The sequence below is a fragment of the Zonotrichia leucophrys genome, chromosome 2, assembly GCF_028769735.1.
Source record: "Zonotrichia leucophrys gambelii isolate GWCS_2022_RI chromosome 2, RI_Zleu_2.0, whole genome shotgun sequence".
NCBI classification, from domain to species: domain Eukaryota; kingdom Metazoa; phylum Chordata; class Aves; order Passeriformes; family Passerellidae; genus Zonotrichia; species Zonotrichia leucophrys.
Window position 1 is genome coordinate 24,466,383 of NC_088171.1, and position 25,335 is coordinate 24,491,717.

General features: G+C 39.8%; 1 protein-coding gene across 5 annotated transcripts in view; it reads right to left on the bottom strand.

Annotated features, from left to right (window-relative positions):
- CDK6 (cyclin dependent kinase 6) overlaps window positions 1-25,335 on the bottom strand; it is a 137,365-nt gene that overhangs the window by 21,418 nt on the left and 90,612 nt on the right. For all 5 annotated transcript variants that reach the window (XM_064704300.1, XM_064704301.1, XM_064704302.1 and 2 more), the window contains exon 5: window positions 21,260-21,369. In XM_064704300.1, the coding sequence (XP_064560370.1) occupies window positions 21,260-21,369 (110 nt within the window). The remainder of the gene's footprint in view (window positions 1-21,259; window positions 21,370-25,335) is intronic.

Below are 25,335 nucleotides of genomic sequence, written 5' to 3' on the forward strand. Positions count from 1 at the left end.
GGCAGCAGACACACTCTGTATCTTCCAAAGTCAAGCAGAGACATTTTTTGGAACTACTGCTTGAAATTATTAACATGCAGTTACTTTGAATATTTAGTTTCAGCTCCAGCATTAGATTATTGGGGCCCTTTAAACTAAAAGAATCTACACATTCAAATAATCATATCTATGCAAATGGAAAGCTGATTTAATGTTTTAAAATGTATGCTGAACCTTGCATTACTGTGAAAGCCTGGCAATGGCAGCCTTGTTTGCAAATCACCTTAGGCAGTGTCATGCCAGAACAAGTACAATTCTTGGGATTTTTAAGGAAGGTTTTTCCCATCATTGCTGCTGTCTCAAATTCACTGAGGGCTGAAGCAAGAATTTAAGTTCTTTTGAAAGTATAATTATACAATACAAGGTGACCTTCCAACATACTTTGATATTTCATCACAATGAAGTGTTATTAGTTCATCTTTCAGCCTCCTATCCATCTCACCATCATGACTACAACAGGATGCCAACTCCACGTTAGGTATCACTACTATAATGAAATTTGCCTCATGAATTTTGGCTTGAGGTTCAATTGGAGTATTGGATGGATGATTGGGGAAACAGATTCATCTAATCAGCAACTGCACAAAGCTCTCATTTCACATTTTGGCACTAGTTACTCTTTTGTAATGATTTGACAGCTCTGCAAGTCACATAAAAACTTTCACGTCAAGACACTTAAAGATTCCTAAAGGTGGACACCAGCTCTCCCACCACTTTTGAATTGAGAACACTCAGCAGCCACAGAAAAATAAAATTTCACCTTTGTTCTTGGTATCTTTCACTTGACTCATACACCCACTCACTCCCTGAGGTTTATTTATGCAAGCTCGATCCAGAAGTTCTTTCTTGAGCACATGTTCTCCTCTCTGCGATCATAATTTGTTTAAAACTGGTTAAACTCTGGAGCTTGATTTTGTATAATTCCTTCTTTTTTTCTTCAGAAAAGGCATGGAGCTGGGTTTGCATCCTGTGGCAGGGGATGTGAGTCTGCCCTCTGGCTTCAAAAAACACCTAAAATCTGTGAGTACATGTATCTCAGGAAAGAAGGACATTCCCATGGATGAAAGAACTATCCATGGGGATGTACTTGCCTTTTTTGTGGTTCCTCAATCCTCTCAAACATCCCTGACTTTGCTTGCTATAAAATCCACATCCTGAAGGCTCCAACACCATTGTTGTTATGGAACACACACCAAGCAGGGAAGACAGGACAAGAAGATTTGGAGTGCACCTGTGACATTTAATTTCCCTGTTTGCTCAAGGGGTCTCAGATGGTTTCCATGTTTGTTGGTTGTTGCTTCTTTGATTTTTCAGGGCAACAGAGCAAAGAAACATGCAAGTGTCCATCTTGTTTGGCCACTCCTCCTCCTGGCTTTGAAGGGAGGCCATTATCCACTGCCTCTGGAGTGATACCCACTGTATGGAGGAAAAGCCTTTCGGTGTGTGCCAGAATGCCCTTAGCAGATAGGAAGATATGACGGAGGCACTGTATTGCTTACACTGTCCTGCTAAAAGAAACCCCTCCTGAGCCAATAAGCAAGTACCTTAGCTCCTCAGGTACAAAATGTGCAGCTGCACAATTTGGATATTAGCTATGAGTCCGCACTGTGAAAGCAGAAGCACAGGAACACTCTCTGAATATGAAGAATGTTTTTGTTTTACTGTGGGGGTGACCAAGCACTGGCTCAAAGAGGTAGTGGACCCTCCCACCTTGGAGATATTCAAAAGCCATCTGAAGATGGTCCTGGACAATCAGTTCTAGGTGATCCTGCCTGGGCTTGGACCAGATGATACACCCAGAGGTCCTTCCAATCTCAACCATTCTGTGATTCTGCGACAGTACAGAAATAAAAATACAGATCACAATGTAAGGTTGCAATGGATAACCTACAAATCCTGAAATGTTACCATCTGCTTATAGTTTAAAAGGGCTTGCACCATTAGTTTTCTGGCCAAAAGGCTCCTATGCTTATACACAGCTGAACAAACTAGTTTTAACCATTTACTAACTTTAGGCTCTTTTTCTCTTGTCCATGCCTTATCTCAGCTTTTGCTCATGCTCATGCCGACTTTCACCTTCACTGAATATTCTTTCTATCTGAACTGGATATTACTGCCTCAAAAATTGCGTTTTTTATTTCATAGACATTGTGCTTCATGTCTGCACTACTCAGTAAAAACTGAGATATAAACATTCCCTAAGCAAGTCTCCACGAAAGAATTTTCCCTGGTGCAACTCTACAGACATGCCAAAGCAATTTTTAAAGTATTGTATACAATGACAATGCAATGACACGCAAGAGATAAATGAGTTTTAACTGTAAGCCAGCCACATTACTTCTAGATTTTATTTTCAGACTTTGGTCTACAAAGCAAAGAGAATCTAAAGCTTTTCATAAGCAAAGTTAGAATTTTCATAAAGATTGGAATTAAAGATACTGATAAGCACTGTTCTAGTCAAATATATAATGCAGACATCTATAATGCAGACACAAAGAAAAAACCCAATAAAACCACATGCATCGCAGCACAGGAAAAGACTTCTGAAGGTTTCTTGACAGTGACTGACATTTTAAACTAATTAGTGACATTCTGATTGGAAGCTATCTTTCCATTTCTGACATTGGTAAAATAGACACATGGAAGAAAGGTCACATGAAGAAAGAATGTATTGATGAATGAAAAAAGGTAAGAAATTCGCTTTCTAACCAAAAGATATTATTGAGCTCTCATGACAGCTCTGGAATTGCCAATACAAGGGCTTTCAAAGCCAGACAAGCCTAGTATCTTTCCAGATATGTAAGAAATAATGTACAAAATAGCTACCCAGATTCTTTCTGCTAGTCCATTTACTCATTGTGACAACAGAAGTTAGGAATTCCATCCCCTTCCCTGTTATCACAAAAAAAGGATAAAGATAATCTCTTAATTACTAACTTGAATATATACAATATTCTTAGTGAAAAGCCTGAATATTGGTGATCCATGTGTACTCAGGAAGTCCTACAAGAACTCCCTAAAATGAGAAGAACATCATGGATGGAAAGGGTACAACTTAATATTTGGGCAAGCGGGGCTTAGGCACTCTGGTTGAGAAGATGCTGAGAAGTTGTTCTGGGAAGAAGAGCAGTGAATTCAGAGTATATAGCTCAATTCACAGCCATATACTCTGAAATATATAGCTTTGAAGGCATTACACAAAATGAGGGAGGTGTTTAAAGACCGTCATTATTTGACATAGTGAAGAAAAAAATGTAAAGAGAAATGGTATAATGAGGGTACATGGAAGTTGTACATGAAATTTTAGAATCTGATTGTGTTGTAGCAGTTAAGACTAAGGAGTTTGTATGTCTGAGTGTGTAAGAGCAATAAAGTGATGGTGAAGAATCTAAAAAAGCCACAGCCAAGTAACATTTGCCAAGGAATCCTGCATCATGCCATGGGAAACCTGCCAAACTATATAGTCAGAGATATATTATAAGGATGGGATGGGTTTTTTCTTTTCATATTACAAAATGTGAATAGCTAGTAAATAATTTTGTCAGATTCTTAGTTACTTGTTATGAAGAAAATATTTTCATTTTAAGGATTAAAGCCATACATGACCTAAAACTGAAATTATGAGATGACTAGAAATAACATGATCTGGACTGTCCTGTGGAAACCTTTATTCAGAGGGATTATTTCTGAGCTGATTCCTAACCACTCTTGTTGCTACCACTGTTTCTCTTTGACAAATTGCCTGCACAAGTCTGTACTATAGGTATGCAAAGAGAAAGTAAAGCAAAAAAAAGAAAAAAAAGTATCACCTTTTAAAGACGAAGATCACTGACCTTCTGGCATGTAAGATGAATAAGGTGCAATATGAAACTTTAGTCTGAAAACAAGCTATGCTGACAAGATTTCACACTCTGGACAGTTACTCACTTCCAGTCAAAAGTGACTTGCTCAGCTGTTGTGTAATTCAGAGTTCTCATTTTAAACCTAACATTTTCTTGTACTTCTCTCTCTCCTTTCCCTTTAATAGTATCTCTGTGTGGGTGGGTGCCAGACACTGCATAGGAAGAAGTTACTTCATGTAGAGGTTATTATACTTGATCATAAATTGCTCAAAACTTTTACAAAACTTATCTTCTCTCCTCCAGTATGTAAGAAAGATGACAAAGATAAACATTACAACTGATGAAATACTTTTCAGCTAAAATCTGACAGAAACCAGATCAGCCATCTTGAGTTTCTCATTTTAGTCTTTAAAAGCCCAATTTTTTTCATTCAAAAATCTATCATCCTTCAAGTTTGATAGTATCACAATTGTGAATAAGAGCTGTAAGATAAGCCTGTGTCAGTACTGAACTATTATTAGAACCAGATCTAATGCATCAAAACCTACAACAATTATTACTTTCCCTGGAGTTTCTCATGTCACCCAGTACACAGAAGCAGATAAAAAAAGTGTTAGTTCTGCAAACTTCCAGTTCTGTAGTGTGTTGAATTTGGTCCCTATTGCTATTCAAAATGAAGCAAACTAATTCTAGGACTAAAGATAATATTCTGACCCCCAAATGTACATCTGGTCTAGTTCATAAGAAACATATGGGGTCTCTTTCTTGAAGAAGCAAACCAAGAGTTTTCAGAGCTGGGTGCAGATACAAGCCAGCAAGGAAGGACCCAACTTCAGATGTTCCCTTTCCATGCATATCTGAAGGGGAAATGTTAATAAAAGGGAAACCAAACAGAGGCACCATGTACAGCTTTATGACCAAAGCAGGGCCAGCCTACTGTGTAGAGTGAAGTTTATCCAATATATATAATGATCTCCCTAAGTAAGAGAAAATATAGACATCTTCAAAGCTTCCTTAAAAATGGCAAAGGAAATATTTTTCTGGGTGCTTAAAATTTGCTTGGTACCTTTCAGATAAGCATAGTCCCAGCTGGCCTTGGAACAGAATGATGAGCCTTGTTCCCCACCACTGACATAAAAGGGAGCTTTTCCACAGACATCAATGACCCCAGGTTCAAGCCAACTGAGATCTGCTTTCAAGCCTCTATTAAGAAATAAAAATCATGCTTCAAGAGGAGGATACATAGATTATATATGTGTACACATATATACCCACACATATAAAGCTCCCAAAAGCAAGATAAGTGTAGATACAATCTTTGACCAGAAGATGCTGTAACATAGGCAGATCTCATCTGTTCCTGGGCAGAACTGCTTCAGAACTCATCACTGAACATTATTTTTTGAAACAGAAGAGCCTTGATAGGTTGAACGTCCTTCACTTACTCTCATCACGCACGTCACAGTTCTCTTATCTGTGGACATTTGTTTCCCCGCAAGATTTGTAGGTTTTTTCACTAGGGCTTTAAGGGCTGTTATCTCAGCTCAGGAAGCATGATATAATAGTGGCACCTTGAAAACTGTGGCAACGTTTGAAGCAAATTCTGTAAATACATACACAACTGACCTTGGAAAAAGGGAAGGGGAAAAAAAAGTCTCTGCTCAGTGTGGAAAAAGAAGCATTCCTTTTGTTTTACTGACAGTTCTACCAGCAATAAGTAACTGTGTATTAAACATCCATCTCATCACTGTGTGCAGGTAAATTACATCTACTTGTCCACCAGCAGTTTGAAATTTAATGGCATAACTAAACTGCAGGCTTCTGCCTTTTGAAAGCAGCCTGAAAGAAATACTGATATGACACATACAATATGGTCATGGTCTTCCCATAATCACTTATTTAGTTTGATGCATTCTCTTCTCTTTCATGAACTTATTTCATATCCTCGTTTAAACATGCACTCTTTAAAACTGTCACATGGCTTTGCCCTTCTTGTGCAACTCAGTTGTGGGGTTAGAAGGCAATAACTGAGGTATGGATTAGATAAAGGCTGTCCTATGTGGAAGGGTAGGAGCCAAGAGGGCTCCTCACTCTCCTGTTCATTCAAACAGGCAATGGTGCAAATCAGTGTGCAGGACACGGTGCAGGCAGTGTGTGTGTGTGCAGAAAACCTCATACCTGTGAACAAATTTGCCAATATTTTCCTTGAACAGATCTATATCCTCCCTCCAAAGCATGTCAGAGCTGTTTTTCACCACTTCTTTAATTTAATTCATAATTTACTCCTCACTTAAAAATGCAGCAGACAATACTCCAAAATGCCACATTTTAGCCAGACGGAAGATGCCCTTTAAATGCCGTATTTTGAAGAAATGGTTTTATAACACCAATATCACAGCAAAAGACCAAACTTCAAGGTAAGCAAGAGGAGTTTCAGTCTGTTCCTACTCTTTATCAATGAAATGAAATGAAAGCAGTCATCAAGTATCTACTCCTTTATCCTGTATGAAATTTCACTGTGAAAATATTTTCAAATCACAGTTTTCAGAGATACAGAATTAATTAATTTTTTTGTAGTTCTACAACTTTTCTTGCAATGCCAAGATGACTTCAAGAAAGCTCATCCCTTGACATCTATCATATTTATTGGTATAAAAACCCCTTTTAAAATGGGCTTTGCTCTGGAGTGCTTCTAATGCTGAACTAGTTTTAATCAAGGGGATGGATACAGAACAGGTTTTAAAGTCTGAGGCCCTCTCATTAAAATTCAGTAATGTTCCACAAACTGGATCTATTTTCATTCAGATTGCTTTCACGGTAAGCTTTAGGCTAATAGGTTTTGTGCCATTAGGCTGACTTCTCTTGGAATAAATTCTTTTAAACCAAATATCCAGTCTTGTTACCATTCTTGTATCAGGTAAAAGACTATGCACACATAACTACTGCCCAAAGGAAACTAACTCTTACCTACCTGGGGTTCCTCCTCATCAAAGGGAAAATAAAGTTACAACACATTCACCAGTCTACACACTGGTTCATCTGCTCTCCCCAAAGATACTGAGAAAATTAACATTCAAGTATGAGTTCCCAGGTTTTCTTGGGCTTCATCTCTATCTTAGTAATGCTAAGCAATGAGCTTCACAGATGGAAGTTTACTCAATGGATAAAGAGCTTATACTCTAAACACTTAATACAAAATAATGTGAAAGGATAATGCCACAAATGATGATTTATTTTCACCATTATGAGCAACATAGAAAATGGTACATCTATGTGATTAAATTACTAGTCTAACTTTGAAAAAACCAACAGACCAACAGACTCTAGAAGTGGGAAGAGTAAGGCAAAAAAGCAAGTATCTGACTATAAGAGCATCAGAAAAATTCTGTAAGTCAGTCTTTTCAATCAGCTGCAGTAGTACAGTGACAGAGTGACAATGAGGTAATGGAGGCTGCACATGGGCACTGTGAGACTTCAGAACAGGGAGCTTCAAGAGATGACAAATTTCCATGTTTGAAGGGAAATATAGAATTCAAAGACGTTCTCACAATCTAGAACACGAAATTCTCAATATAGAATAAAATCTAATGAAAAATGATTTTTTCCCCTTCTCGAAAAACATTAAAGGCTAAGAGGCAGAATCCTTGGGTTTTCTCTCCATCTGGGCTTCAGCTGCTCCTGTGTGGTGTCAAGTACATGTTTTGATCTGTGATCACTTCATTTGCTCCCATACTATGTGTTAATGGCACCTGTTGCTCTAAGCCTCTCTAAGTTTTCAGATAAACCTGAAACATCAGAACTGTGCCCGCCCACAACTAATTCATCTCATCACCCCCAGCTGTAATAAAACACCTTTGGTCAGAAAAAATTCTGTAAATGGATTATAACCCTTCAGACAAGAAAGGCAGGGAAAACATTTCACTACTAAATGGCTAACTGTTATGTGAGCAGAGGTTAAATTTCAATTTCAACCTTTTTCCCCAGCTGCTGAGTCTGAGTGTCAAAAGACATGAAAGTGGATTAGAAGGATGGTGTGAAGAAAATACTTTTAATTTTTAGCAGCTGTGCTGGCTTACAGTGAATTGATAAACACCTGCAGAAAAGCTTGAGATAAATATTTAAGGTAGAAAGTTATGCACAGCAACCATGCAAGGAAAACTGATACAGTTTTCAAAGGCCAGTTAAACTAGCTACAACTTTGCCCTAAGCAATACTTTGTCCCGTGCAATACACTCTACTCAGGCCAGAGGAGTTGTGAGATTTACATTCACTGGCCCATGACAGTGCACAGTAATCTGAGTTCACCTATTAGGAGCTCTCTGGTTATTTATCCTATTCAACTTTTAGTGATTTCACGTAAGATTTTTCCCCCACTTGAATCCTGACCAAAAGAAAGAGTAAGTTAATTTTTATATTAAAGAGAAAACTGAAAACCTAACTCCCAGGTGATGACACTGCTCAGATGCCACTCTCCCCTCTGCAACTGCAGTACATTTTGTGCTGTAGATCTGTGTGTTACCAGGCTCCCCAAATTTCTTTTGCAACATTTTTTATGCTATTATCTCTGCTTTGCCCTTACTGAACCATAAGCCTTATATTTTACCTGTGGCACAGCTCTATTGGTTTTTGACATCATCTTAATGGGAAAAGCACACAACTCCACCTTTACAAAACGAACATTCCCTCAGTCTCTGAAATACTGAGCACATGCAGGCTCCTTGAATGACCCATATTTTGAACTCTTCTTTCCCCACAATTACCACAGTGTTCACCACCTTTATGTCCACTACAAAGAGTTCCTCAAGATCCACATGGAGATGGCTCTCATTTCCCAACATAATTTGTTCAGAATTAAAGAAAAAACAGAATCCTCTTCTGCAGCAAGTGAATAATCAAATAAAAGCCTCCCCCTGTGGTAAGCCATTTTAGGCCTTGCTTTTCATACAGTTGCGGCCGGCATGTTTGCCAAAAATAAAGGGTTTGCTAAAAAGTCTAGGCCCTCTTTAAACTCAGCTCGCACTTTCCAGCAAAACACCCTCAAAATCAAAGTCTTAAAAGATCCAGGAGATGAGCATCACCTACCTCTCCTTCTGCATTACTTCACAGGAATGGAAAAATTATTCCAAGGCAGGAGAGAAGCAAGCAAGTCTGTTTCTCTGCTTGAGTGGGTAGGACACCCACCCAGAATACAGAATACATGACTCTGCACATGTACTCTTTCATTGCTAATGGTCTGATGAGATCTAGGTTTAAGTGAGCACCTTCATTCTTACAGCAGCACAGTATGATTCATCACTGCCAAACAGGCTTAATTTAACAGCTACAGATAGAAACATTACACAAAGATCTCCTGCTATGTATACTTCTTTAGATGCTGAAAGCTTGCCCCAAATTATCTGGATATAAAGAGCACTTAAAAAATTATTAAATTGTGTAGAACAGCATGTATGCTGTACTGACATAATCATAAAACCTGTTTCATGAACATAATCTAATAAAAAAGAGCTGATAATTCAGTGTAGTTGGTGAAATTCTGGATGATATAGCTCATTGAGTTATGTACCTTTAGGTAACTGATTCAGACTCAGTGAAAATCAATAGTAACTGAATCTTCGTGCCAATTTACTCCAGTTCAGTTGAATAAATGAGTGGAAATGAAGTAATCCCTTGGATGAAATTTGTATTTGACAAATGTCTATATTCCAAAAGCACTTACTAATGGCCAACTTCGATATGTTAGGAGAGAAGCTACAAATATGGAGAATATTTAAGTAAAGGAAGAAATACTTTCTCAGAGTTTGTCTTAAGAGTTGCATCTGGATGGAATTCATTCAGTGCATCTATAAAAGGAAAGCAGAGCAGATTATGTATGAGTTTCTGGAAGAAGTCACATGGTTTGACCATGCCAGATGGAGGGTTCCTAAAACACTGCAAAACGCAGCATGCCACAAGCATAAGGGAACAGCCAGGCAGGTCACATGCTGACACCCAGAGCCTGTCAGACCCTGGCTCTGTCTCCAGCAGCCAGCACACCATGGTGGCTCTGTCTCACATGGACTCATTTGCACAGGGCCAGCAGGTCAGGCAGAGCAAGCAAGCAAATGCAATGGCAGTGCCACAGGCTGTGTGCAAACACAAATCAGAAGCAAGGCAACGACACGTGCTTTCATATCACAAAGCAAACCATGGCTTCAAAGGAAGAAGCGCCAGGAATTGCTGTGGCTTAGGGTGAGCTGTATCCTGCCAACACCAGGCCCCTGATGGCAGTGGCAGCTCCAGCTACACGTGGGTAACACGTGATGGCACATACACGCAGGAGAGGCTGTGGCCACCTCCCTTCCTCACCACCTTAGGACTCTGTCTAGGTTTTGACATCTGCAATGCACAGACTGGCAAGTTCTCTCCAGTGGTCTCAGCCCTGCAATATAGGTAAGCTTTTCCACAGAGACAGTGGGGAGCTGCCTTTGGGCACCATGACTTCCTTGGAGAAATTACTTTTCAGAAATCTAAATATCAAACTTGCTTTCTCATTGACATTTTGAGGTCTTCTTTCACAGCCAGTTACTTACTTGGTACAAAATAGTACAATGTCTCAGAAAGCTGTTATGTTTTGCCCTGCTACCCCTTAGCTGTTTTTAAACTCCAGAGATTGTCTGTTCCTTTAGGTCTGCTTTCCACTTCTCTCATGCACACCTATGGGGTTTTATTAGATATAAAGAACATTAACAGCCTTGGTGACCAATACATATGGAGAAGTGCTAGTCTGAAGTTGTTGAAAAACTCAAATAGGAGACAGACTAGTCCTACATACTTCTCAACTAGTACATATTGCCTTTACAACTGACCAATGGTAGCTAATTATTAGACTTCTTTTCTGGACAATCAAACACAGAAAATTCAGTAAAGGCTGCCTGGATTCAAAATGTCTGACTAGACACTCAATTTGGAAAAAAATCTCCCACACTGGGGAGCTCAGCAACATGAATCACAGTTGAAGCCTAGTCTTTTTCCCTTCTCTCCAGAGTGCACCAGTCTCCAGGAAAGGATCCCAGGAATTTAAATACCGTTTTGTAGCCATTTTCCTATGAAAGAGAAAAGTAAATAAAAACAATGTTTAGTTGTATTACGAGTCAAACGAAAGTACACAGAGGTTCCCCCAGCCAAACTCTAGGCAGAAAGCAAAGTCTCTCCCAGCCAAGTTCCTGCAGAGGGAAGCTGTGTGAAAGAGCCAGGAGACCCTTTCAAACAGAAAGTCTTTGGGCAGTGTACAGCTGGCTATCCCTCCTCAGGCTAGAGAGCAAGGGGCAGGGGTGACATTGCTCTGCTTCTCTCCTGCTCTCTGGCTGGTGGAGTCACTGCTAAAAACAGTCCCCAGCTGGGGATCCCACCAAAGCAGCCCTCAGGCTGCTTGGGCTTATGTTAGGTATGAACTTGTCTTGGAGATGCTCCAGAGGACACAAAGGTGTTCACAGCAACTGGCCAGAAACTGTGCCCAGCATAGCTCAGATCCAGATGTTTCTGCTGCCAGCTGCATTCCCAAATATCCATTGCAAACACTAGGATGTTAAGACCAAGGACATGCATCATGACTGACATGTTGTGGTCTTTCTCTTAACCTCAAGCTCTTTTCCTCTGACCTCTGGCAAGACTAATTCAGATTGTCACAGACTGGAACATTGAACCTCTAAGGAATGCATGTATTTTTAAGGACTATGTGTTTGGGGGGATTTCAGACTAGTGCTGTGCCCCCTGCAATGAAGAAGCTACAGAAGCTCTCCAGGAGGAGATCTCTCTCATGAGGTGCTATCTGGGCTGTGTGCAGGCACTGCCTGCCAGCCCAGAGCCACCCCGTCCCGCTCCTGGTCCCTCGGCCACTGCCTTGCCTGATATGACCCCACACCTGAACCAAACAGCCAAATTAAACTTGGTCAGCTAGCACCATTTCTGTGAGGCTTTGTACCACTGCCTCAGGGTTCCTTCTGGGTTTTTGTCATGGCTAGTGGCAGTTTTTGGTTTCTATGGTTAATCAACGGTTTCCCTTACCAACAGATCTATTCCTCTGACTGAAAGTCTGGCACAGCTGGAAACTAGAAGCAAAACCACAAGTGAATGGCCTGGCACTGCCACCCATCTCCAACCACAAACCCATACAGTTACTGGATTTGACTAACGGCTATCAATCACCCCAACTGCAGACAAACAGATATCAGCTAGAAAAGGCTTGAGGAAAAATGTGAGCTAAAAACCAACATGGTAATTTTCTTTTAATGAGGTGATGCTGTCTTGGAAGTGCATTCATTTCTTACTCAATACTTATGGCATTACTCTGACTGTTTGCCCTTCTCTCTATTAAAGTGTGTTTGTCCTTTGCCTAAAGCAATGCAAGTTTTGCCTTGGAGGTAAGGTTAAACAGAAAACAATCCTCATTATCCAAAAAACTGGAATAACATGAACAAGTACAGTCTTCTTCTTCCTTTTATATTAAGTTTCCTTAAGTGTGGAGCAGAATGTTGCTGTTGTTCTATCAGACCACTAAGGTCACTAAGTTAAACTGTGGATTGTGTCCATTCAACCTTAAAAATACTTGAAAAAAATTTTCGTAGTAAGGTGGCCACTTATCTGCAGAGGAAGAAAAAAACCCCAGTTTATTAGATCTAGTTTGGAAAAATGATCAGCCTCCCACACACCCCTATGCACATGAATGGCAGAAGAATAAAGGATAAAAAGTGCAACGCACAGAATTCTGAATGCTGACAAGATCTTTCTAAGGAGCAAACCTTCTCCCACTACAGTTGGTCGGGACTGTGGTGAACTTTTATGGCACTTGCAACTTAAATCATTCTTGTAACAAAATAAGATAATTTCCAAAAATGGCAGAAACAAACTCAGGCCAGAATTGTACAGTACTTTGGTTCAAAGGTTGCAAATTAAGCTGTGTAGCTTTTACAGTTCTAAGCTGCAACATCCACCATTGCTTGTTAGAACAAAAGACAAAACAGAAAAAATATGTTGTTATTTTAGTTCTTTCTGCTACCAAGATCTAACTGTAAGCAAGCACACAAGTGAATGATTACACTTTGGAGCTCTTGGTCCACTAGATATGTTGGTTTAAGGTTCACTGGAAAACAGCAGATAATGTGATTGCAAAGTCTGTGTTTAAATTGCTGTGTGATAAAGGCACCAGTTCTCTCTTAAACCACATTTAAAATGTTTGGCAGTTTATATGGAAAACCTAACTTATAAGCAGCATTCATGGCTGTACTTATTCAGTTGCTTTTTGCCATGGCTCTACTGTCTTGGTTTTATTGTACCTTCCCTCCCAACATCCAGTTATACATCCTAATTTTTCTTTTCTTAACAGAGTCTTCTGCTTATCTCTGTAGTTTTCTCTTCTTTCCAACCTAAAGAACACTGAAAAAATATTACAGATCTTTTCTCTGCTTTTGAAAGACATTTCAGAAATGTGCTGAAGAGAACACAGCATTAGAAGAAAAAGTTAAGCGAAGAACTCAAAAGAAGTAGAAATTTTCCAAATGGAAGAATACAGCATCTAGTAGGCAAAGCCAAATATTCCTACTGCTGCATAGCTACTGTGCCCACTTAAAACAGTGAGGACTAAATTATCAGATATGCTGAAGCACAGGAAAATAACTGACAAGGAATTAAGATGCATTTGAAATGATACTGTGTCATAGAAATATGCCTCACAATTCGTTGCATGGCAGTATTCATATTTTAGAGGCTCTTTATCATCTTCAGAGCCTCTTTTCAGACTGTGAAAGAATGTGTTCTTGGTACTGTTCTTGTATGTGCAGAAAGGTAAAATAAAACTGAAGTCTTCACTACTATCAGTCAGAGTTGTCTTTCTTTCTCACATTCAGTAACTCCAGGATTTCATCTGCAATATCCATACACACAGCAAGAAGTTGAAATACCAGTGTGTTGACACTTCACAATGGCATGCAAATAAAGATAATTTTAAAAAGACAAGGAATATAATCCTTTCCTACAGAAATCAGGCTAAGTTTATCAACTGATTTCAGTTTAAGACAGTTCTGTTTATGATGGTTTATATGAATATGTAGTCTCTCTGTCCTGCTCCCATCCAAACCCAAGTATCTGCAGTCACATCAGTAATGCACGTGGGCTGCAGCAGGAATATGTCCTATACTTAGCAAAACAAGCTCTATATTCAATTTCAAAGTATTTAGCTGATAATGTTTCAGTATATGACACCTTACTGTTGATTACAGGCCTTAAACAAATGTTTCTGCTTTCATAAAGGTTTGGAAAATTGAATAATAATAATCAAAATAAAAATTTAAGTAATGACATACTTAATGTGAAGTGAGGACCATTTAGCACACATAAACACGTCCCCCCTTGGGTATGCATTTGCGAAGTTGCAGACTGATTATTCCTCAAGACCATTCAACAGCAAAACAACTCATCATAAGGAACGACTAACCCAGATTGTGCCAGGAGTAGAGGACACAGTACTTTTAAATTCCAAAGCAATTCTCTGCAATAGTAGCATTTCTGTGAACAATTTTCCCCAAAGCCCACTGTCCTCTTTACTTCAGTCTCCAGATGAAGAACACACTTAGCTCAATGAGAGCCTGTGGCTCTCTGGCACGTTGCCAGATAGATACTTTTTTTTTTTTTTTTTTTGAAAGTGTAAGCTTAAAAGCCTGTATCTGTGAGAGATTAGCACCTACAGAAAGCTAACTCAGACCAAATGAGTGCATGATGAAACTGATGCTAGTTAGGACAGACTCAGGAGGAACCGGACTGCAGATCTCTCCTGAGAGAAAAGCTGCCTGTCCCACTCAAAGAGCCAGGGATCTGCAGACTCTGTTACAAGTTATCACTTTGTTGCCTCTGGTAACAAATGGGAACTGAACATCTTTCTCCGGATAAGGACATGCATACAGTAGCTCACATACTCATGGCTTGACTTCCTTTGTAGATACCTTTTTGTGCGTGTGTTTGTGTGTGTAGCATTTTAGCAGACAGGTAACAATAATCATACTACTAGAGTGGCTTTAATTCCAGCAAATTCAACTTATACATGCTCTTTTGCTTGTGCCATTTGCTGGAGGAAGATGATCAAGTGGCTGCAGAAAGAAATAGCCAAGTGTAACCCTCGTGAAGCCCAGAAGACACTGGAATTCCACCCTTAGCCTCAACTCTCAGCTGACAGTTCTTTTGAACTCCCACATATATTGCAACCCTTATTTTGAACAAAAGTCTCACAGTCCTGGATTCATATCACAGATGAGGCAGGTGAAAGCTTGCCCAGCATCACAGAAAGAAGTGCAAGGAAGCTGGGGTCACCACTACACAACACCCTCTCCTGCCTTGCCAGTTTCACTCTTTTACAGAGATTGCGAGTGCTGTACTGTGCACATTAACAGAGAATAGCTTTGCCACTCTTTGTGCAACCCTGTCACACTGAATTTTTTCTGAACAATCCCCTTTGAAGTCAAGGGCTAATTTCAACAATGATTTCAGTGAAGCCAAGACTTTACTGTATGATCCTGCTAAAAAGTTAGTCTTTTCACTCAATGGCAGAAGTTCAAACTTCTCCATCCACCTTCAGGTTTTGGAGACAGCTTAAAAAAAGGTGTTCTTGTTACACGTGGCTATTTCTTTCTGCAACCACTTGATCATCCTTCTTCCCACAAAGCATTACCTGAAACTTCAACTGCAGAGCTGACTCTGCTGCTCTTCCTTTGCTCACAAGTCAGGGAGAGGCAGAAGTGAGGGGCACATTCTAAGTAGGTCCTCCTTCTCAGAATCACAGGAACACTGGGATTGGAGGAGACCTTGAAGGTCATCCACTCCAACCATCAATCCAGCAGCACCATAATCACTCCTGAGCCATAGCCCCAAATGCCACATCCATCTCTTGAACACTTTCAGAGACAGTGACTCCACTATGTACCTGAATAACTTATTCCAATGTCTGAGCACTCCTGGACTGAATTTTTTTTTCTAATACCTAATCTGAACCTTCCCTAGCTCAGCCTACTGCCGTTTCCTCTTGTTCTGTCACTTGAGACACGGCAGATGAGACTGACCCCCATGTCACTACAATGTCCTTTCAGGCAGTTGTAGAGAGCAGTGAGGTCCTGCCCCAAGTCTTCTTTCCTCCACAACAAACCCAGTTCCCTCAGCTGCTGCTCATGGCACATGTTTTCTAGACTCTTCGCCAGCTCCATTTCCCTTTTCTGGACACCCCCCAGCACCTCAATGTCCTTTCTGAAGTGAAGGACCCAGAATGGAACACAGCATTCAAGGTGTGATTGTACCAGTGCTGAGTACAGAGGGACAATCACTTCCTCAGTCCTGCTGGCCACACTCCTTTTATGGTCTCCTTTCACAAACCCATTCTACCACCTGGTTCTGTAGTTGACCCAGGAAACTACATGCAATGGATCTGGTGACGGCACTTCAAACTGTACTAAGAACTTAAGGCTTGTTTAGAAAGGGGAATTAAGATTTACTATATTTTAGTGCTTTAGATTGTCTACAATTACTCAATAGCCTAACGTATTGTAGCTAAGAATGAATATGTGTACTGCTAGCTTTTTAAAACCTGATGTTCTGTGATTCCAGGCAGCCTGTAGGTCCCAAACCCAGTGTTCACATCACCAGAGCTTTGATACCATCACATCTGTATACATTATCTACGACAATGAAGTCCCAAGCTCATGCTTTTTCTACACACAATGGTGTAACTCCTCTAACTGGACAAATTTATACCATTGAAAGGTGACTTATATGCCAATAGCTTGTTTCCCTGCGTCTGCTATTTGTGCCCACCAGGGAACTTGGCCCACCACAGGTATTTCAGTAGAGTCACACATCTCTTATCTGCTATTACAATTTTCAAGCACAGTTGGTAATGCAATAACTGTCTCACATATCTTAGGAGTTGACAGAGTAGGCTGAAAAATGAGACAACTGCTAAAAACATGATTTAATATTTAAAAATGAATAAATAATAACCTCATAATATTCATGCCAATCCTGCGGCTTACGAATTTCTGGGACTGATGATTTTACCAAAAGCAGGCTGATTAAAACACCATGGAGCCAGTGCATGAACAGCCTCAGTAAGAAACCCATGTGAACAGAATTAATTCCCTGGATAGACGAAGCTTGTTGCAGTGAGATAATATTGTTTAACTTTTGATTTGGGGAGGTGGAAAAGGGTGTTGGGAGAGGACTGTCTTTCCAGTTTTGGGTTTGAATTGGTGCCTGTAAACATGCAATGGTCACCCTCTAGTATGATTTCTTCAGCTTGACTAGGCTGTGAATATAACAGAGGCCACAAAAACTAATAGTGTCTTCTGATGATTTTTAGCTCTGTATTTAATTCAAAGGGAGACAAACCCAGTTGACTGTTTAAATTATAGTTAAATGTGCCCAGCTGGAATTGTTACATAGACAGCCTGACTCCTGAGTCCCACCCACATGCACACCTACCAACCTCCTAGTCAGTGCAGCATTGAAATCATACAGGAGTGTGGTTTTTAAAACTTGGCAGGTATAGGTAAAGTAAGACAAAGCACCAAAATATTTTGTCATATTTTCTCAAGACTGACTACTCAGAAGGGAATCCATGATTGGTGATCTGAGTTTTCTTTTATAAAGCATTTCACCCAGATCTGAACCTGGGATTCCAGTCTTTTCCCCCTTTCACCCTCATTCACCTGGATTACGTATTACCTAACTGCAGCAAGAAGACATTCTCTTCTTCCCTAAAACACTGGTCATGGCTTCCTGCTTAGGAGCCGCCCACACTCCCTGAGCCAGCTGGAAGAGTTTTATGTATCCAGACAGAAGAACATGCTACTCCCATTTCTGCCTTTCTCTTCAGTGAGGCGTTCACCGAGTAGAAGGTACAAAGCCCTTTCCTATTGGCCTGGAAAATGCTCAGCCTCCAAGTACAGTATTTTTATAAGTAATTCAAATCTTTATCTAAACATTAAAAAAAAGCCAAATTATGTCCCCATGCCCTCAGGCCCCTGTCAATCCTGCCAGCTGTATCTCTGAAGGACTCTCTGATATGGTAGCAAGCCATAGCATAGCTTACAATTTCCCCTACTGGTTTTTACTATCCATGCACCAGAGCTTTTTAAATCACAAAGAAAACAGGCACTATAGACAAATACATTTACTCTTCTGTTACATCATGACACTCCATCCAAATGTCTAGAAGTCACTGCAAACTGCTTAACTAAACAGGAAATTTAAAAACTGGAGCTGTCATACAAGGAATTTTTGAAGTAATGCTTTATTTCGGGGGTGCTGTCATCAGCAGTGCATATGGACAGAAAAGACAAACACAGCAGAAGAGCTTTTGTGTACATAACACATACACCTGAGTACTGAGCAGTTTACTGCTGATCTGTAAATAGAATAGGATCCTTGGGAATCTAACTGAGGGATTTTAGGATACAAACTCTATGTGTTCATCTCTGCAGAAGCCTATAAATCTGTACCAAAATTAAAATGTGCAGTTTTAAAATAGCTGTGACTTTATACCAACCTCAGACTGCGGGAGGAAAAGAGCTGAAAAGTGTCATTTGTTTAGCTGAATCAGCCAAGATGAGAGAAATGTTCAAATTTACTCTAGGTGTGTCTAGACAGAGATTTATTTATTTATTTTGTGTCCAAGTCCTTTACACACTTCTGTGTATTTCTGATCTACTTCTTAAATAAATACTTGGCTTGCATTTGTCTTAAAAATTGTTTAGATTAAGGGTGATTTAAATTGAGGTGCCATCCACTTAAAACACATAGTAACCTGTAACATACAGACTTGACCATTCATACAGAGCTCACTTTTCTCCTGCACTTATCCAGGCTTAAAGCATCCTCACCATGACAGCCTACAAAATTCCATTCAAGCAAACTCAGACTGTCCAATGTCTCCTTGACATAAACAAGATTCTGGTATGTTTTGTGATGCTGTATATTGTTTTATTATGAAACCCATTCCAGGGAAGTCCCTGGGATACAAAAATGCCCACGGAAGTCTCAGTATGTTCCTTAAAAATGACAGACCCTTAAAAAAGACAGACTCTTAAGGGAGCAAAAAGAGAGAAAGCAAAAGAGAGTAGGAAAAGAAGGCAAAAGTACCCAGTAGGACAGCCAAATAAAAAGATTGTTTTAATATCAAACCCGTATCTACCACACAAAGTTTTAGCTGCACTCTCATACACTTATCCTACCAACACCAGTGGAAATACAGATTGGTGATTACCCAAGGGCACTACCATTTGCCAGTAAAATTGCTATTGCATTTATTCAATCTTTTGGATATACTCCACGGAGTTTGCAAAATTTTACATTTTGTAGCTACCAAGGTCACAGTAACATGGGCTTTCTTTTGCAATCCATGAGAAGAATCCGAAAGACAACACTCATCATGCAGAGAGTATTGCAATGATAACCCACAGAGCCACCATCAGGGCTGCTTGCTGTGGCTTATGGCAAAGACCCTGGAGAAAAGTCTTCCAAATCATGCTTGTACACTGAAGCATGTAGAAGTCATATTGCTGGTGATGTAAGAACATAGTACATACAGATTTGGCAGATTCCTGACCTCTACAGTTTTTGACAGTCTCCCAAATATAAGACTGAGAATGTCAGACTGACCCTATCTGGCAAGAAAATCTGGTTTTATTGAACTCTGGTTCAAATCAGATTCATTAGTATAAGAAAAAAATACTGGTTTTGTAGTATTAATGTAATATTTGCATTTATATATAAGTAGAAAATTTAAATTACTGCATGAATATGGAGAGTCAGAAAAGTTCACACACCATAACAAGAAAAAATAAAACTAAATTGGTGGAGTTTGTATATGGCAGTATTTCTTACCTGTCAATGCTTCAAATCAAATGAGAGGAAAAATAAAGTTTTGAGCATGTAATAAAGTTCTGCATTCATTTTTTGGCCTGTATCACTTATTTCAAATGGTAAAATGAAGCTTTTGACTCTCCTTTTAGAATCAGAGAGAGAGTTGCTCAGAGCATTGACTCTCCTTTTTGAATCAGAAAAACTAGCAGCAGCTTAATACTATTGCGAATATATAGAATATGTCGAATATGTCGAAATAAATATTGTGATTGGGTGAATATGTGAATAACATCGTGAATATGGGCCAAGACTGAATCTTTAAAAGTTTGCAATGGAGACCTTAAGTGATATTCCTAAAATACTCGTTCTTTTTTTCTCTCATTTTCTGACATCATTTCTGAGTCAGAGACAGAGCGGGTGGAGGATAACTCTACCCAGGCCATTTGACCAGGCAAGAAGCCCAAGAAAAGTATTTTTTCCACATAACATTAATAAGCAGTAAAATCCTAAAGTTATTTTGCAAGACTTCAATTAGTATTTGAACTTACTGTATAAATTACATAGTTGTTTCTCAAGGCCCTTATAGCATTGAATCCCCTTCTAAATTTCACGGATTTGGGGTTTTAGGTTTGACCCAATATATATTTTTATTTCAAATTTTTGTTCTGTATATCCTTTGGCTTCACCATGGGTGTTAAAAATGCTATACAGTTTCTACATGGAGATCACCTAGGTGATGACAACATGCACTTTTTGCTTTTAGCTCAACCAAAATGCAAGTGATTGGGTTAGTATTAAGACAGATTTACCCTGTTAAAACTCTTGCAGATTTGTTCCTCTCCCCACCCTACATGGTACAACCTGCACATCAGTGTCTTTCCACAGGCAAAGGCCAGAACTTGAATTCACAGCTCACCTGTACCCAGCTGTAATATTTTCTAGTGAGGTAGTTCTGATATCATACAATCAGCTAAAAAAAAAGCTATTTATCTTGAAGGATGGGGTTGACTACACTTACCATCTCTGCTACCCTACCATCAGGCTACATAATTTATTCTAAAAAAACCCCACCTCTAGAAAACAATTTTACAGCAAGAGCAGACTACAAGCAAACACCTGATGCTTCAATGCACAAACTGCAGAGGAAGAAGACCCTGCTGACCACAGTGCCCTTCCTTCCTCAGGGTAAATCCTTCCAGAACCCAGCTTTACTCAAATTGCTTAACAGCCTCTCTCAGCCAGTTTTATCTGCATTTGGATTCAGGTTCAACCAGAAGACCACGATGCTCATGCAAGTTTTACCAAGAGCTGAGACTGCCATCAAAAGAGACTTCAAGATAGCAACAAGTCTGAATCTGCAATGGACATTTATATTTTGCACTGCAAATAAAATATCCTATCAGGCCTTTGCAATATAAACAAAATTTGGTGTATTGTAACAGGCATTACTGCACATTTTTTTCAAATGAAAAACATGAAGAGAATAAAACTGTATGTCTTACTTTCGACGGAACATTTCTGCAAATATGCAGCCAACACTCCAAAGATCAACTGCTGTTGCATAACTGGACTGAAGCAAGACTTCAGGAGCTCTATACCACAAAGTAACAACCTGCAAAACAAAAAGGAACAGAAAAGAGAGTGCTTAGCTGCAGAATTACAACTTTCTAAGTGCTCTATGTAAAACTTCCACTTAGTTTAATCTATATTGTAAAAACTCAAGATATTAGGCCAATTGGTTTAGCCAGAACAGAGAAAACTGCATGGAAAATCCCAGTACCCACAGCTGCAGTGATGATGACTCAGGATATGAGAACATTTCTGGTCAAGAACATTGCAATTCGGGGTACACCAAAACTACAGTTTCAGAGCTCATGCATTGGCATGACAATCACATTACCACAACACACTATCAGCAGCTCTTTGAAGCTTTTGCAGTTTATACAGCCCAAACACTTTCCAGTGGAGATATGGAGTCTCCATAAGGCTAACGTTAGTCAATTGAACAAGGTGTTTTTTCTTAACTTTTGTGGATGTAGATGTAGTCACCAGAGCCAAAGTAGGAAAAAAACCAAACCAGGGTTTGTGGGTTTACCCATAGGACAAATCAGAATCTGTAGCAGGTCTGTTCTCAGCCCTTTATAGTTTATGTACTATTTTCTATAAGAGAAATTGGTTTAATTCAAGTGCATGGGCGAATTATGGTAAACATGTTTCACTTGCCTCAAAAGTTGTCTCAGAAGAAACTGAAGAAAATGAAACTTTTTTTTTAATCAGTTGCATACAGATTAAGTCAAACTCTTCTGAAAGCTGGCCCTTACCAAAGGCATCAGTTCTGTCTACTGGGGTTTTCTTAGACACAAAGGAACCCAAACTGTCAGTTTTTAACTGAGCAACACAGCACAAGGGTTCCGGGCAGATTCCTGACCTTTACAGCTGTGTGACTGTCTCTGTCCATGTGCTGCTGGTCAGACCAGCAGCAACTCCTGGTTGTTCTTCTACAGTAACACTGTATGTTCAAGTGACACGCTTCTTCCCACAGACATATGCAATGTAAAGTGCCTGCTTTTAGCCTGTTCTTGTTCTGGTGGTTGTATCACAACACGTTGTAGGGACTCAGTGGAAATTTTACTGGCACTGCTCCATCAATGTACTTTCACAAGTCTTGCTCACTGGACCCACAACAGAGATGGAACAGTTTATATTTATCCTTTTGTATCCCACAAGTAGACCAAATACAGATGAGACTGACTGTCTCTTCAGGATATTTGCAGAAGAATGCAAGGAGCTTCTGCAGAGTCCTGTGTGAGCTACTATCTTGCTAGAATACAATCTCAGAACCACAGGAGTATTCCTCCTGAATACAGTTAAAATCCAGCCATAACATATGACCATCAGCTAAGTGCCAATATTTTCTTACTCTGTGTTATAATTTAAACCTCTGACTATTAATATGGGGGCTGGCAGGGCCTCTACAACTACTGGTTTTTTCTTCAACAAATATGAAAAAGGGAGATGTAATATTCAGGAGGAGCATGAACCAAACTAAACCTCTGGAAAAAAATAGGATAGAAAAAAAGAAAAATATAAGAATGAAAATAAATTTTAAAATTATGTTAACTAGGATAGTGAGTTCTGAATTTCATGACCAAAACAAAGAAATGTGTGAGAATAGTGGGGTTTTTTTAATGATAATAATGTAATTGTCTTCTAAAGAAAAATAACAATGGAAGTAATCAGCCGAATTTGCTGGTCAAAGCCAGATGAAACAAAAGCAAATACAACATTTATTACAATCGTTAAATGCCCTGACAGCCTTTGGAACCACTGAATGGCTAATGAAGGGAGGTTCACGGATATTTGCAAGAGTGGTCATATTTGCTAACTGTTCTTTTAAACACTTTGATGTTTCTTTATAAAATTTGTTGATGAAACAGTTCAATACCACAGTACAAAGTACTGTGCTGGCAAGCTACATTTCCAGATACCGATCCACAGAAACAGATTCCTGTGTGGAAGCTGGGCTTTACTTAGCTCCATTTGTCTTGTTCCTGATTTGCTACCATACCAGTGATGCTTTTATGAAACACTTCTCTCTACAAAAACCAGAGCTGTTTCTTCAGACATTCACTCCAAGGAAAGAAGACAAATATATCTGTAGGTCAGGGATTCTCTCTGGAGAATCAGATATAATTCCCTGTCTGAATCAGATATAATTCCTCCTAAAACATGTTATTTTTTCTAATGCAGATATATCTCTCAAACTGAACTATGCTTTTATTCTCACAGTACATTTGTGGAAAAGCTTACTGAGGTGATACTGCTTTGAGAAATTAGATATAACAATTTCAACCCATTACTGTTTGTGAATGGCTGGGTGTAGTGTCAGGAGGAAGAGCTGTGTGGTCTCTGATCTGTGGGAATACCACCAAACCTCATGATTCCTCGTTTAAGGTCCACATGGCTCTTCTCACACAGAGATAAGATGATTGATAATAAGAATGATTTATTTTCCCCAATCCCACAAGCTCTACAGCATTAAGGCTCTGCACTCTCACAGGCAAAAAACCAAGGGATGCATGGCTGTGGACCATATGCCCAAACTGAAGTCCCTTCCAGACGAGTGTGGACAGGACACTGCTCCCCTCCCGAGGGATGCACCACAGTCCTGCCGTGCGTGTCCCGGGGCAGAGCGCTGCTTTCAGAGGGCTGAGCAAGTGTGCAGCACCGCGGCTGCCTCCCCCATGAGACCCCTCACTGCCAAGTTCCCAAGCATCTGCACCCTGCTATGCTCCATCCATGCATACACAGGGCACTGGGAGATTTTACTAGGATAATTTGGGAAGTTAAACCTGTAAAATGTAAGATTTTCAAAAGACTAACAGTTAAATTTCAGCTAATGCCAGACTGCACTCTAGTCAGACGAGAAGGAATCTGTGTAGAGCTGTTTTGATATGCTCTGTCATTAATGTGCCACTATGAAAGTCATCAAATAACCTTTATGGTTTGTAACACGCAAGTCTGTGTTTCAAAATGTGAATCTGAAAGGGATCAAAATGTACTAAATGTCAGTTCACATACAAGTAATGCCACAAAAGGATGACTCCTTTTGTGGTCAGGGTCTTCTCCTGAAAAGCACAGGATGATGAGTATGATGCAGTGGTTTTGACAGTTTCACACTCTCTCTTACCATAGAAACCAAAAAAATATTTGTGGACATTCCATTAACATTTGCAGAGAAGTAGAAATGAAAATTATTCTGAACACAGGATATGGTGAGGCTGAACAAGCAGGTCATCACTTCCTCTTTAGCATAGTTCTGAGTGAAAAAACGCTTTGCTTAGGTAAGTCACACTACCAAGGAAACAAGGCCTCCCTGAGCGACAGGGCACTTAACAGAGCTGCTTGATTAAGTCCTATTTTTAGGATGAAAAAAGCATCAGTACCTACATCCGGACATCTCACTTAAATTCTGTCTCTTCTGAAAATCTGGCACAAATTAAATGCAGCACATCATGATTGCTGTGTACGAAAAGGATTCATGATCATGTGCTGATGGAGATCCTAAATTGTGCAAGACCCCAAAATACTTTGGAAGTTGTAGACTTTAGTGACCATGTTGCACTTCAGTCCTCTCTCCTAAGGAACTTCACTGCTTTCCCCTTGTTCTCCTCACCCTGGCTGCTCTCTTCAGCTCCTCTCTTACACCACCAGGTTTCTATCACGTCCCATAACTTCCTGGCTTCTCTCTGCTGCCTTCCTGTCACACACACCAGTGGTCCCCTGACAGCATCACCCAACATACCTAATTCCCTGCTGCTCCTGTGAACCCAGGTGAACACAGTCTGCTGCCTTACTCCCATGGGCTCTGCTTTCCCTCACATTCCTCATCAGCTCCTCTGCACCTCCAAGTTCCCCCAAATTTCACACCCTGTCCTCTCTTCTTCCAACTCCCTCCAAATGCTACTCGGCAAAATTATTTCCTTTTCCTCCTTTAGCTTCTTAGCTACAGAAATCTGTCCTGAAGATACCCTGAAACATTTGTATTTAATAGATCCAGCTACATATGAAAAGACTG